We start from the raw sequence: 15,689 nt of genomic DNA on the forward strand, positions 1-15,689 counted from the left end.
CTTCTAGGTGTCGGTGTCTTTTCTGTCAAGGAGGTTATATAAGTCAATAAATATAACATGCCTAGAATGTATTCAGTGGCTAACAATCACTGGGAATAGCAAAAATGAAACTTAAAATTTATGCTACTGTTTTCACTGTGATAAATTATATGAGGCACTTAAATGAACAAACAAAACTTGGACTAATGAATCAAAGGCTTTCCCAGACAACTTTCCACTTACCTCTCACTATAGACAACTGCCATCTTTTGCTATATTAGCAAATTCTGAAAAATGCTATAATGGAAGAAAAACAGAGATGAAAGTAAAGGAAGAGGATTATTATCTTTTGGTACTAATCCATGTTACAAACAGAGTAAAAAAGTTACACACACAAAAAGATATAAGGAAGTACAGATTTTATTAGAGACTTCTTCAGCTCACAAGGAACAACCAATAATACATATATGTCTAAATTTCTATTTGGGTTCTTGTAAAATCCTTTAAAATACTTGACAAAAATTCCGTATGATCAAATACAGAAAATAAAGTACTGTGTTAAAGAAGAAAAACATTATAGATACTTGCACACACTCATGTTTATAGCAGCATTATTCACAATAGCCAAGAGATGGAGGCAACCCAAACGTCCACCAACAGATGAATAGATAAAAATATGTGGTAAATACATACAATGGAACATTATTCAGCCTTGAAATGGAAGGAAATCCTAGCACATTCTACAATATAGATGAACCTTGAGGACATTATGTTAACTGAAATATGTCAGCTACAAAAAGAAAAATACTGCATGATTCCATTTATGAGGTATCTAAAGTAGTGAAATTCACAGAAACAAGTAGAATGATGGTTGCCAGGACTGTGGGAAAGGGGGAAATATGAGTTGATTAATGGGTATAGAGTCTCAGAATTGCAAGATGAAAAAGTTTTGGAGATCTGTTTCACAACAATGTGACTGTTTTTTTTTTTTTTTTTTTTCTTCTCGAGACGGAGTTTCGCTCTCGTTACCCAGGCTGGAGTGCAATGGCGCGATCTCGGCTCACCGCAACCTCCGCCTCCTGGGTTCAGGCAATTCTCCTGCCTCAGCCTCCTGAGTAGCTGGGATTACAGGCACGCGCCACCATGCCCAGCTAATTTTTTGTATTTTTAGTAGAGACGGGGTTTCACCATGTTGACCAGGATGGTCTCGATCTCTCGACCTCGTGATCCACCCGTCTCGGCCTCCCAAAGTGCTGGGATTACAGGCTTGAGCCACCGCGCCCGGCCTAATGTGACTGTTTTTAATCTCACTGAACTATACCTATAAAAATGGTTAAGATGGTAAAATCTGTATGTGCTCTTAAAAATCACAATTTAAAAGATGCAAAAACAGAGAGTACTTTGGCCATCCCCAAAAGGCTATAATCTCAAGTCTTCAGGTAGGGTAGGAAATGTACTACCCTAATATATAAAACACGATTGATCAAAAAGTAAAAATGAAAATACCTCTGAAAGAATATTCTCAAATGATATTTGTTTTTTAAAAAATCACAGTTTAACACTCAAGTAAGTGTCTGGATTGAACGTAGAGTTCAAAAACTTACTATGTAAACAAGCCATGACTTTTTAACTCTTCACAAATTCTTATTTTCAGTGTTTACAATGGATAATGTTAAAAAAAAAAAAAAAAAGTGGAAAAGCTCCCAAAATACTGAGAACATATACCTAAATCAAGGATGGGTTCACTCCTTTCAAGCTATGTGAAGAAGTCTATGGAATGAAGCACGTCTGTGATGGATATGGTACAGAACTTACTCCATGGCTGAGTTCTTCAGAGTGAGCCTCTGTAGGCTCACAGCCCTATTTTAAGAACAACCTATTGACTCAATTTGCTGGTGTAATAAGCTTGGTGGAACAGCACAATTTTGAGTTCCTTTAACATGGAGTTTCTGATTAGTCTGCAGTTACTTCAAACATGGTCTAAACCTACTGCAGAACACAGTATTATTAAAAGTATACATTTTCACTGTGCACCATAACTTTTGGATTTGGGGTCCTTTCATACTTTTTCAGAAATACTGTCTTCTAAATTGAACAGAAAAACATGTATGTGACTATAGTGATGCAACTGTTCTGATATGAGACCACGTGATGGATCAACTAGGTCAGAATATTTTAAAAATCCAGAGCGGCAAGGAATAAAAACAGAGACACTTATTAAAAATCTTTTACAAAATACTGATGCAAAATGTGAGGTATTAACCCATTTCTACTGTTACCATTCTAGCTTGTTTTCATTAACCATAGCAGAACTTCTAAAAGTGAGCTCTAAAATGTGGCAAATTCAATAATAAATTAAGGAAAAAGTCATTAGTCTCCAGAAACAAGAATTTAAAATCATTTGGCATTGAAGCCAGACAGCAAAGACCAAATGCCCTTCAGAAATTATGAACAATTATTCAGTTACATGAGACTGATATAACAGTGTCAAGTAGAAAAGCACTGAAGAAAGCAGAAACCATTAAATTTGGAGAGTTTAATTTGGAGGGAGAAGTTGATTTTGGGTTTTTTTTTTCTTTAGGGCTAAGTTGCTTCAGCTAAAAATATAGAACTGATAAAAAATAATAACTCTCTTCACTGACAATTAATAACCATATGGAATTTCTATTGTGAGAAATTACTATAATGCCAAAGGTGAGGAAAACTTTTGTCACCAAATGTCAACCCTCTAATTTTAGAAGGATTTACCAACCAATTCTTGCCAAAGCATAGGCACACATACAAAAAAAATGTGAATCTTGGTGAATATAGGATGTCTGGTAAGCCTCAGGTTATCTTCAGTCTTCATACTCTTGATGTTCCAGGAATGATGCGCGAGTTTAGGTTGGTTCTAGGATAGGCCCAGGGGCCTGGTTTGATCTGGGATCCCTGGGACCATACCTAGAACAAACCCAAACAAAACCAAACTCCTTGGGAGTGCTTTCAGTTCAGGTCGACTTCTGGGCTTTTCACCTACATGGACCTCCAGGACTGTACCAGGACCATACGCCAACCTTTCAGGGATGGGAGTGACATTTCTGGAGTCTTGTGTACGTTGTCAGCTGCTAGTACTGTGCCTGAGTAAGCATTATTTAAGTCATTATATGAACAGAAGGTAACAGATTGGTGCAATAAAAGTGCAGAAAATACTTTGATTTAGAAATGAAGTGAATTTCCTTAAGAATTTACTTAAGGAAGGGGAAAAAGGATATGCTTTGTTTAGGATATTATAAAAGAGTAAACTTATAAAAGACACGCTTTAGTTTTAGAAAAATTCTTCAATAATATTCATTTGTAGGTAGCTAACCTTTAGGAAATGATATAAAACTAAAAAACATAAAGCCTAAAATAGTAAAAGTATCCCTTACCTTAAGAAAATCTTACAATATAAATAGGAGGGGAAATACATATGTCCATAACCATATCTCATAGAATATACTCATTTTAAAGGATAATGTAGTCAAAAGAATATGCAGCTTAAATACTGTACTACTGCAATAATACGTTGCTAAATGAAGTTCAATACATAGAGCTAAAACTAATTTCACTGCTGACAAGCTAAAATATATTAAAATGTATAATATTAAAAAATACTGTATGCATTTTATCACACATTTTATTTTCATTTGTTTATTTTTGAGACAGGGTCTTGCTCTGTTGCCCAGACTAGAGTGCAGTGGTGCAATCCTAGCTCACTGCAGCTGTGGCCCCCTGGGCTCAAGTGATCCTCCTGCCTCAGCTTCCTGAGCAGCTGGGACTACAGGCATGTGCCACCATATCCAGCTAATTTTTAATTTTTTTGTAGAGACTAAGTCTTGCTGTTTTTTGCCTAAGCTGGTCTTGAACTCCTGGCCTCAAGAGGTCCTCCTGCCTCAGCCTCCCAAAGTGCTAGGATTATAGGTGTGGGCCACTATTTCCCAGCTTATCACACATTTTAGAATATCTGTAAAATCAATTCCTCCTTATTCATGCTAAACTTTTACATGTGTGAATCCTTGAATCAATTTATCCTCTTTTTGGTTTATAGCAATTACCCTGAATAGAATCACTTTCCTTTCACAACTACACTCAGAAGTTTTCTTCTTTTACCACTAACCTGGCTTTGGCTATCTCTTCTATAATGGCAGACTCAACTCAAGAAACTGGTTTGGACCACCTATCTTTTATGATTATTATACCAAATCTCCCTTCCATTAGCATGGATAACAACACTGACTATGAGACATGGTCATAAAATAAACAGACTGACTTTCCAATTACTTTGTAATGAAACCATGAGTCAATATACAGTTACTAAAACACAATCACCATGTTGCTAAAAATAAGTTGTTTGATGCTAGGATATTCTATTTCTACACAGATTTGACTTTTACTTGCAAACATTATAACATGCAAATTTTGTTTATTTTTCATTCAAGAGAGAAAAGTGATCCTGTTTATGTGATATTAAATTACAGTTTAAACATACCAAGTACAGAATGACAATAGGAATTTAGTCATTCAAATATCTGCCAATAGCATTAGATTTAACACTGATAACTTTTGGTAAGCTTTTAATGTATATTTACTATAAAAATAATAGAAATGTATATGTAATAATAAAATAATAAAGATGAATAAAAATAAAGACCCTGTTTTTAAACGTAGCATAATCAAAAAATAAATTCTTTGTGGTATAATTGCCTATAGTCTATAAATCTTATTACTTCTCAGGTCTCTGACATTAATAATGAATGTTTTCTTATTTTTCAGGGCTTAATCTATTTCGTGTCTTGAAGATACATTTCTCTCTTAAAAAAAAAAGTCGAAGAAATTCTTAATGGCATGTAGTCTCCAATTCAAATAGAAAATACTATTAAAAAATGCTAACTTGAGTGGATCAGTTTTTTTTTTTTTTTTTTTTTTTTTGAGATGGAGTGTCGCTCTGTCACCAGGCTGGAGTGCAGTGGCACAGTCTCAGCTCACTGCAACCTCCGCCTCCCAGGTTCAAGTGATTTTCCTGCCTCAGCCTCCTGAGTAGCTGGGATTACAGGAGCGTGCCACCATGCCCAACTAATTTTTTATATTTTTAGTAGAGACAGGTTTCACCATGTTAGCCAGGATGGTCTCAATCTCCTGACCTCGTGATCTGCCCGCCTCAGCCTTCCAAAGTGCTGGGATTATAGGTGTGAGCCACAGCGCCCAGCCTGAGTGGACCAGTTTTAATTAGAGCCAAATAATTATAGTACAGAACTAATTTTCCAGAAAGTAAAGTATGTAAACAAAATGGTTCCTTTTGTACAATAACAACTTTTCTACTTTGAGAAGGTATCTAGTTCAGTAACTTCACTTATTTTAACGATAGCAATGAAACAGGTAGCAAAGTAATAGATGTCACAAAATCCATGTATTTAAGCATAATCCACTTCTTCAAGTCTTCACTTTGAGTTTATTTATTCTTACTTTATACATAAGTCTAATGAACGTAGTCATCTGGTCTCCAAAATGAAAGCAGATCAGAAGGCACATTATGGAGGAGGAGAAGGGCTACTGCTACAGGCACACTTAAGCAAGCAGTAATAGAAATGGAAGAATCAGAATGACTATTAAAAAACAAAGACATGAAAACTAAAATGAGCACATCAGAATGGAGCCATTTAGTACAGGGACAAACAGCTCTCAATGTCTGATTAGTCTATGAGAGATTATTAAGTAACATTAATGCTAATCATTTTGATACGAAACAAATTAAAATATATTCATAATTATTTAAGAAGACAGTAATCCAAAAGATTTTAGTGCTGAAAGAGGTTCAAACTCTGCAGGAAACTGAGATATCTAGTGTGACTCCCTCCCCAAATATTCAAGTTAGCCAGTTTTTATAGCCATCTGTAGTCTCATACCAATAATTCTAGAACATAAGTCTTGATGAACAGAGTTGAAGTTATATTTACAGTACCATAAGTTTTAAATCTGTGTACTGTACTAAGAACAATGAATGAGAACAATATATTTCACATTTTCCTGAAATATACACATTTATTCAAAAATGATAGCCCAATTTTTCTTATAGTTGAATTCATTAATGAAGTCCTAGAAACATCATTATATAAAAACTGAATTAGAACTTCAAATCTATGGCAATCACATATTCAACCAAGTATTTGTTTTAGCAAGTTTTTAATAAGAAACTAAGTGGCAAACACAAGAATGCTAAGCAGCCAAACGGGTATCACAAAGTCCATGCACTTTACTGACAGAACAGCCCCTTAGCTCTCTTTCCGTCTACTTACTCTTATCTTAGACACAATTCTAGCAAGCTTGGCAATCTGGTTTCTCAGTCCACAGCAGATTAGAAGCAGCAAATTAGGGGCCTATTGCAGGAGGCAGGCACACAAGACAGCGGCAAAAGTGACAGCTGATTATAAGGGAAGATAGAGAAACTGTGAAAAACAGGCATAACTCAAAAAAGCACAGCAATGTCAGGTCATATTGTAAAGGGGTACCTGACATATATCTTAGTAGCCCCTGAGGGTGAGTTTCTATTTATCACCCCATGATAGAAACTGATATTCCTAAAAACGACAGAAAAAGTTAAATCATATTCTATATACTCTAGACAAAGTAGAGATGTACTACATATAGTAATTAAATTATTAAAATGGATTTGTTTTAGTTAGCTGAAAAGTTAACTTAGGCAAATTAATCACCTGTCTATGATGACAGATAAATTGTTACTGAATTTTTAAAAATATTTTCTCTTCTAAAATATTTGTAGCTTTATTTTCTAATTAAGTGTGAATTGCATAGCCATTTTCTTTTGAGTAGAATTGCAAAAATAAATCAATCTTTATGCTTTGTATGGTTGTCATTCCTAGTTTGAATTTTAGTTCAAACAATAATTTAGCTGAGCTATAACATACTCTTATAGTATTTAGTTTGTTTCTTTGTTTGGTTTGGGTATAGAAACAATATGCTATGATTAAACCAAATCAGTTGAACTTTTACTCCCATGTGGTTTCTCATAATTTGTCAAAAATGTTTCATATTTTATATTACCGATGGGAAGTGAAGTCACTGGAGTGAAATGACCTGCAGGGTCCCCTTCTGAGGTTCACACTCTGTTAACTTACAATTTTGTGGAATGTATTGGAACTTAATTTTTTTTATGCTTTAACACTAAAAGTGTTATATCTTCTCTTATGTAAATCGGAGTATTACTTTTTTTTTTTAAAGAAAATTGAGTTTTAAATGGACTTTCCTACCTATAGGTAGACAAAGAGTAAAAATCCTGTCTTCAAGACTGACCTAAACAGACTCTCACATGCATTCTTCCATTAAGTACTAGGTTTGTCCTGGTAAAACAAACTACAGAAACGTCTGTATTAAAAATTGTCAGGATGCTACTCCTAACAAAAATAATACTGTTAAAATCACTGTAAAATGTGGAAAGCACAATTGTAGTTTTCCCTGAGTGTTCCCAGCCTCCCCTTCAACCCGCCCAGGCCGCCAGAGGACTTCTTCTGTATAGAGGGTGGCAGGTTTTTTTTTTTTTTTTTTTTTTTTTTTTTGAGACAGTCTCGCTCTGTTGCCCAGGATGAAGTGCAGTGGCATTATCTCAGCTCAGTACAACCTCTGTCTCCTAGGCCTAGGTTCAAGTGATTCTACTGCCTCAACCTCCCAAGTAGCTGGGATTATAGGTGCCCGCAACCACGCTCAGCTAATTTTTTATATTTTTAGTAGAGATGGGGTTTTACCATGTTGCCCAGGCTGGTTTCGAACTCCTGAGCTCAGGCAATCTGCCCGTCTCAGCCTCCCAAAGTGCTGGGATTACAGGCATGAGCCACTGCGCCCAGCCAGGGTGGCAGCTTTGAAATCTAGTCAAAAGCCTGCTAAGGGAAGTCAAATATTCTTTTTTTTTTTTTTTCCGAGATGGAGTTTCACTTTTGTTGCCCAGGCTGGAGTGCAATGGCACCATCTCGGCTCACCACAATCTCTGCCTCCCAGGTTCAAGCCATTCTCCTGCCTCAGCCTCCTGAGTAGCTGAGATTACAAGCATGCACCACCATGCCTGGCTAATTTTATATTTTTAGTAGGGATGGGGTTTCTTCATGTTGGTCAGGCTGGTCTCCAACTCCTGACCTCAGGTGATCTGCCCACTTTGGCCTCCCAAAGTGTTGGGATTACAGGCGTGAGCTACCATGCCCGGCCGTAAAATATTCTTAGAAAAGTAACAGACAAGAACACCTACTTATATTACATTGGCCTGTTTTTTAGTATTTCCTATGGTATTCACAGCAAGAAGAGAAAAGTCCTAGAGAGAGGTTCCTAGAATTTACTGGGTATAAACATTATCTATAGCTCATTCCAAAATGACTAACTAAGAATCACTGGGAGTATGGTCTAAAATTTGCATTTAAAGAGTAAGACTTATTTATTCTGATATATAATACAACCCACTGATATAACTGAGAAACACTGACTTCAAATATTATAAGAGAAAATTAGGGAATTTCTGCAGAGAAGATAATACTTTATCTTCAAAATATTTTAAATACTTTAAAAGATCAAAACTACACAAAAGAACAAATATTCAAGTAAAGCTACAAGAACTTTATGTCATAATTTCAACAAGTAGAGTTTTTAACTGGATTATGTAACAAGTATTGAATGAAACAGATCAGAATGGAAGACTGAAAATTCTTGATTAAAATTATTTAGTCTTTCCAAATTAAAAAGTATCACCTTAGAGAGCACTGAATAAAACTGATAAAATATTATGAAGATATTTCCCCTAAATTGGTATAATAAAAATAACATACAATAAAAGAATTAATAATGATTAAACTCTAATTCTTTTTAAGGTTATAGGTTAGGAGAGAGATTACCAAGTTTTTCCATAATTGCTTCTTCTAAATCCAAATAAAAATGAAGTCGGCAAACTAAATAAGCAATTTAAATAAGAAAGTAAACCCTATGTATTATTGAAGAATATGACAATTATAACACATAAAGATTTTTAAAACTGAAATTTAGCTATTTCTAAGTAGTAAAGCAAGGGCCAACCTAAGGTGTTGCTCCTAAAAGGTTAATTATAGGTAGTTGCAGGATTTTGGCAAAAGGCAAAATTGCTTATAGTACAATAATCTCTACTATTTATATAAAGTAGAACCAAGTTTTTTTCTCAGGTTAAAAAGTAAATTTCCTTAGATTACTGAAATAAAAAAATCCCCTTCGGTATAAGTAAACTTATTCACTAAAAGTGGTAAGTTACAGGAATTTGAATGTGTTTCTTTACAATCTAGACTCATCATGCAATTTCCTTTCTAGGACAGCAACATAAATTGAGTTATTCCTACATTTCCTCCAAATAATGTCTATAAAACTATGTTATTGCATAGGAGCTACAGGTTTCAAAACTGTATACGCTGAACATAATTACTCTTTGAAAATGCAATCACAACACAAAACAGATTGGCCAATTTGAAAAGCAGTCTCTGTTAAGAGGTAGTTTGTAAATGAAGTACTAAGGAGACAAGGATGCTTTCCAGGAGGCTGATGGGATGGTTCCTGAATCTCATTAAGGTGGACAGGGCTAAAAAACAGCAGCATCGTGACCTGTTTGTGTTAATGGCACCCAATTATCGAAGGTAAAGTGATACAAGGAACTTTTTTCTGCTTGCTAAATCGGGGATGGGAGCTTGGACTACAGGAATCCCACTTTGACATCATCAGTTTCTATTATAAAAAGAAAGGTGAAAGTGTACTTCTAAAAATGGTACAATGTTTTTCTTTTAAAGATCACTAGGACATCTTAAAATTCACTACTAAATACATGAATAAGGATACATAAAGCAATGTCATATAACCCACGCACTTTTGAAACTACTTTTAGTACCAAACCCCAGCACACATCAATTGTATGAATTTTTTTTTTTTATTCAGAACCTGGATCTTTGTTTTAAGACTGGTATAAACAAAATAAAATACAAAGAACTCGTTATTAACATAATAGCTGCAGTTATTAACTGCAAGAATACAGTAAAAAGGAGTCATACTAAATGTTAATGTTCTTGCAACAGAATTTTCCCAATCACCTTATGGTAGCAAATTCTGGCAAGAAATGATAATTCATTTCTTATTAAAAATACTTAAAGAATTTCCAAGATTGATCAGTTGTGCCACAAATAAAATAGCAGTTTATTCAAAAAAGCCCTTACCTTTCTCTTATTTTCCTAAAAGCTCTGCCATTTACAGGTAACTACTAATTTCAGATCAGTTATTCAAACCAGGGTACTTCCTGTAAATCCACATCTTAGCTTTATATACAGTATACACTCATATTCCCTTTCCAGTCTTGATGCTAAACACTTTGTAAAAGGAACAATCTAAAATCACTTCATGTAAATCTTGGTTCTTACTTTTCTTCTGTCTCATTTTTATTTTCTTCTATTATTTGTTCCTCCTCATCACCAAAAGTCTGTTCCTGCATGGTGGTAAAGGAGAGAGATCTAGCAGCCACTTCTGCAGCAAGGCCGGCAGTGAAGGTAAAATCCGGGGACAGTTGTAGCCGTGCCAGCCTCTGTTTAATGGAGGGCTGTAATGAGTCCCTGGGAGTTGGAGGGGCAGCGGCCAGACCACTACCATCTGCTTGCGGTTCATCTTCGCTCTCACATTGGTAACACATTATTTCTTCTGCTCCTTGGGGGAAGACTTCATTTGCAGAATTATCTTTATTTTTACCTTCTAAAGGGTTTTCACATAAGTATTCAGTCCTACTTATTTCATTGTCTGTTGTGGTGGATTTACTATTTTCCTCTTCAGTATCATTTTTACTGACTTTTCCCATATCTGAATTCATTGATGGTTCTGAATTACTTATGGGTTCCACTGGGTCTACAGGAGACAAGGATTTCAACACGGCTTCAAATAAAAAAAAAAAAAGAAAAAAAATAACTAAGGACCTAGCAATGATTTAAACTTTTAATTCAAACTCTGTTTTTTTCTTAAAAAGAACAATAAATAAATAAAAGCTAAACAAAACTTTCTAGTAAAATCAATAAAAATTTATAAATCCAGGAAACTTGAGAAAATGCCTACGAAATGAACTGAGATGGGGTTTTTAAGACACCTCACATACTATCTTATTTAAAATATTAAAGCAGTGGTTCTCAAAGTATGGTCCCTGAACGAACATTATCAGTTATCACCTAGGAGTTTCTTAAAAACACAAATTCTTGGGCCTGATCCCTGACCTCCTGAATTGGAAACTCTGGGAGTAGGGACCAGCTACGTTTTACAAGTCCTCATCTTGATTCTGATAAACACTAAAGTTTTAGAACTATTGTATTAAGGAATGAGCAGCATGGTTTTCACTGATAATATGTCAGATAAAAGGCCGAAAGCAATCTAGATAATAATATATCTTCAACATGTATACATATATATTTACAAGTTAAAACATCATGGGAAAAATGCAACATACAATTTAACTTACTTGCCAACCACCTAACAAGACCCTAATGAAAGTAAAGCCTTAACTTCTACACATTTTGTAGTACCACAGAAAAATACAAATGAAATAAAGTCTGCATTCAAGATCAACTATTGTACAAAATATAATACATAAATATAATATATATTCATACGGTAGAAGTTGTCCTTGCAAGGAAAATGCAGTTTTATTTAGCCCCTCTTGATGTTAGTAGGCAGTGGGTTGCTTGCTAGGCAGTCGCTCATCCCAGCATGAGGGGTTAGTACAATACAATCTAGTATGAAGCATGACGGAAGGAAAAAAAGTGTTTCTTGAAGAGCTGGCGCATATTTAAAAAAATGTTTTTGTAAAACGTGTCCACTTCCAAGAACCATCCCTAAGCTGCAGTAACTCCACTAGAGAAGCAGCAACAACAGAAAAAAAAAAAAAAAAAATGGCCACAGCAGGTTCCAGTGCAGACTTTCCCCCTCTAATTCCATTCGGGCTTTACCCCTGTAGGCAGAGATGAAAACAACTCTGGAAGATGTACTGAAATTTTTCATGGGAAAAGCATTCTATGGCATCAGCAGCTTTTTACTTATTTTCACAAACTAAAACAGCATTATTACCCTTTCCAGTGTAAACTATATCAAAAGCACATACCTGAAAAAGACACACATTTCTCTCATTGATAAAACTTTGCCCATAATGTCAATAGCATAATTTTAAAGCTATATGAAGAAAACACTAAACAATAAAAAAGGATATGTTTATATACAATGCTATTTTCAGTCAATGTACATTCTTAGTTTATAAATCCATTAGCCCTTAAAGAATGCAACATATATTAGAAGTTAACTGATATTCGCAATTATTACTAATGAAATAGGGGGATATAATCTGTGTAATGAGAGGATCAATTGACAAGTGTGTTAGAATGTAAGCCTCGAGGCAGGTAGGAGGCTTTACATTTTGTCTCTTGATCTATATGCTAGGGATACAGCAGTAAACAGTGCCTGACATATAACAAGTATTCAGTAACTACTTATTGAATGAATAATTTGCTGAATGAATGCTGTGGGATAATAAGGCCCCTATTCAAGAAGACTGTAATTTCATTACAGAGATAAAAAACAAAATAAAACAAAACCTTGAACATATAGAAAAGAGCAGTGCCTAAAATGTATCTCTGATTAAATAGTGCCTAAAATTAATCTCTGATGTATGTAGGCCTAGTATATGAATGAATAGAATGAAGGAAATCAATCTGTTGATCATTTCCCTTCTCTGCTATATGCTTTGCTGCTCAAGACTTTTTTCATATTCCATCACAATGGCCCTCTAGTGTGAGGGTCTATAGTGGTAGGAGAGGTGGCAGAGCTGGAGAACTCAGAGAAGGATTCATGGAGGAGGAGAGACTAGTAGACAATCTTGGTGGAGAAGGCAGAATTCTTGGTAAAGGGGTAAGCATGAATTTTTTTTTTTTTTTTTTTGAGACAGAGTCTTACTCTGTTGCCCAGGCTGGAGTACAGTGGTGTGATCTCGGCTCACTACAGCCTGCACCTCCTGGGTTCAAGCGATTCTCCTGCCTTAGCCTTCTCAGTAGCTGGGATTACAGGTACACACCACCACGCTCAGCTAATTTTTGTATTTTTAATAGAGACAGGGTTTCGCCTTGTTGGCCAGACTGGTCTCAAACTCCTGACCTCAAGTGATTGACCTGCCTCAGCCTCCCTAAAGTGTTGAGATTATAGGCATGAGCTACCGTGCTTGGCCAGCATGAATTTTTTTATGCATAAAAATAATAAGTTTGTGAACTGTAGTTTAATTGTATGAACATAAGTAGAAGAAGATATTATAGTAAAAATAGTAGAAAATATACTTGGATAGATGGATTCTTATGATGAAGAAACATGAAAACAGGAAAAGAAGTTTAGATTTAATACAATAAGAAAGAGGGAACCACTACAGGTTTTAAGATAGAGAGTCATCATCAATGCTGTGTTGGAGAAAAATCTGGGAAGAGTTGGCAAGATAGCTTAGAAGAAAAAAGGACTGAAAATGAAAGTCAGCTAAGAGGCTATTTTAATGTACGAGCATAATCTAATGAGGACCTGGGCTATAAAGGGGGCCAACAGGAAGAAAGAGGAATGATAAAACTAAGATATGTATATCTGGACAGGGGAGAACATAGGGCTCCTGAGAGAGAGAGAGAGAAAAAAAAAAAAAAGAGAACTGGAGGAACTTTCCAGAAGTATAGGTAATCTATGTACTTCTAGTGAGGAGGGAAAAGGAAGGCAGGTGATTTTAAGGGTCCACACAGATACTTTAAAATGGGAAGTCATACTCTACCTACTTAGAAATCCACAGGCATTAATTCTATTAAGAATTAGCTAGGTTGATATCGTCAACTATTAAGTTTCCCCTGACTCCTTCCCCTGTCTCCCATGAAGTTTGACTTCAGAAAAGAAGGGTGAGAAACAGAAAGGAATGTAAGGCTTTTGTATCACCAGCTATCCTTTGCTAAAATCAGAGCATGGGGAGTATGGCCACAGCCTAAAAGTGCTCAAACCACTTAAATAACGCTAATGATGTGGTTCACTGGTCTATGTTTTAATTCCTTTTTTTTTTTTTGAGATGGAGTCTTGCTCTGTTGCCCATGCTAGAGTGCAGTGGTGTGATCTCAACTCACTGCAACCTCTGCCTCCTGGGTTCAAGTGAGTCTCCTGCCTCAGCCTCCCGAGTAGCTGGGGCTACAGGTGCGTGCCACCATGCTTGGCCAGGCTGGTGAACTACTGATCTCAAGTGATCCACCTGCCTCAGCTTCTCAAAGTGCTGGTATTACAGGCATGTGCCACTGCGCCTCAGCCATTTTTTTCAACAGACATGGTTATTAATTTTGTGCTTCACTGAGGTATTTTTAAATATTTTAACATATGGAGAACAGAGTAGAGAATCTCAAATTCACTAAATTTGAAAATAACATTTAAAATATCCCAAATTATTCAAGTCACTGCCCATTTTAAAAGAAAAAATTAAATAACTGATAAAAAAAAGTGTGACTTCATATTTCCAATGCTGTTACATTCCTAATCTCTCATTTATCAAATTGATTTTGCATCTAGAAAAAAAAGTGCTATGCATACTGGTGGACCCTTATAAAACCCCAAGAATTACCTAAGAATTCTTCAGCTAAAATAACATTCATAGTTCAAGAAAAAAAGACTCCCCTACATTGAAATAACCCGTTACTCTAAAGTCAATGCTTACCATGATCACTAAACAGAAGTTGCTTCCACTTCTGCCTTTCTGCCTCTGAAGCTTTAAATCCCAGCACAGATTTTAATTCTTGGAGCACCCTCTTGGATTCTTCATGCTCACGTTTCTGTCTATCTTTATCTTCTTGAGACAAGTAATAAAAGTCATCCTTTCTGAAATCACTATCAATATCTATATCATCTACATAAGCTTCTAATTCCTGAAAATGAATACAAGAAAAAGCACTTTACTTGAAGCAGACAGTTTTCTAGTAAGCATTCATTTACTTGCACTTACTTATCTCTAAGATTTAAAAAAAAGGACTTGCATTTGGTACTGGTCATTAAAGCAGAGCTAGGGGAAAAAAAAGCAAACATAGCTACAGATAAATTGAAATCTTAAAAACAAAAACAAAAACAAAAAACCTAACAGAAGAGCATTGTGGATAAAAAAGTTTAACAACTTTAATGGTTATTTTCCTAATTTGATGCCTTACTATACACTTACTTAGTGTTACAGCCATTAGCTATATCAAAATCAATCAAAATTAGAAGGTCTGGCAGTTTGGGTAGGTGGTCAGGCATGTTTCTTTTCTTGTGGTTCTTTCTGATTTTCCAGAAAGTATGAACACTCTTCCTAGGATTAGGGAATACCCCACCTTATGGTTCTCCCTATCTCTAAGACAGAGGGTAGGATACTTGCTTACCCAGCCTCTTTTACAGTATAGGCGCAGGTAAATGACCTGAGATCCTCTAATCAGACGTGCCTGCATCAGACCGGATTTAGAAGTTTCTGATACAAAAAGCAGGCACCTTGAAAAATCCATTCTGGCAGGATGTTGGCAGATATGTTTCTTGAGGTAGCACTTCTGGAAGTAATTTTTACTACTCAGCATTAATGGAGCCAAAGGCAATGTCTCCACCTATTAATTTAGCAATGATATCTCCATTGCAACAGTTCT

General features: G+C 35.6%; 1 protein-coding gene across 13 annotated transcripts in view; it reads right to left on the minus strand.

Annotated features, from left to right (window-relative positions):
• Positions 1-381: 381 nt before the first annotated feature.
• Positions 382-15,689, minus strand: part of VEZT (vezatin, adherens junctions transmembrane protein) — a 91,145-nt gene continuing 75,837 nt past the window's right edge. For 8 of the 13 annotated variants that reach the window (XM_003929578.4, XM_010340169.2, XM_010340172.2 and 5 more), the window contains 2 exons: positions 14,741-14,948; positions 382-10,920 (listed from right to left, as the gene is read on the minus strand). In XM_003929578.4, coding sequence (XP_003929627.1) covers positions 10,415-10,920; positions 14,741-14,948 — 714 coding nt within the window. In that variant the 3' untranslated portion in view covers positions 382-10,414. Of the gene's footprint in view, positions 11,984-14,740; positions 14,949-15,689 lie in introns of all 13 variants that reach the window. The other 5 variants (XM_039471704.2, XM_039471703.2, XM_039471705.2 and 2 more) reach the window with 1 other exon arrangement.

This window comes from Saimiri boliviensis, chromosome 7, assembly GCF_048565385.1.
Source record: "Saimiri boliviensis isolate mSaiBol1 chromosome 7, mSaiBol1.pri, whole genome shotgun sequence".
Lineage (NCBI taxonomy): Eukaryota > Metazoa > Chordata > Mammalia > Primates > Cebidae > Saimiri > Saimiri boliviensis.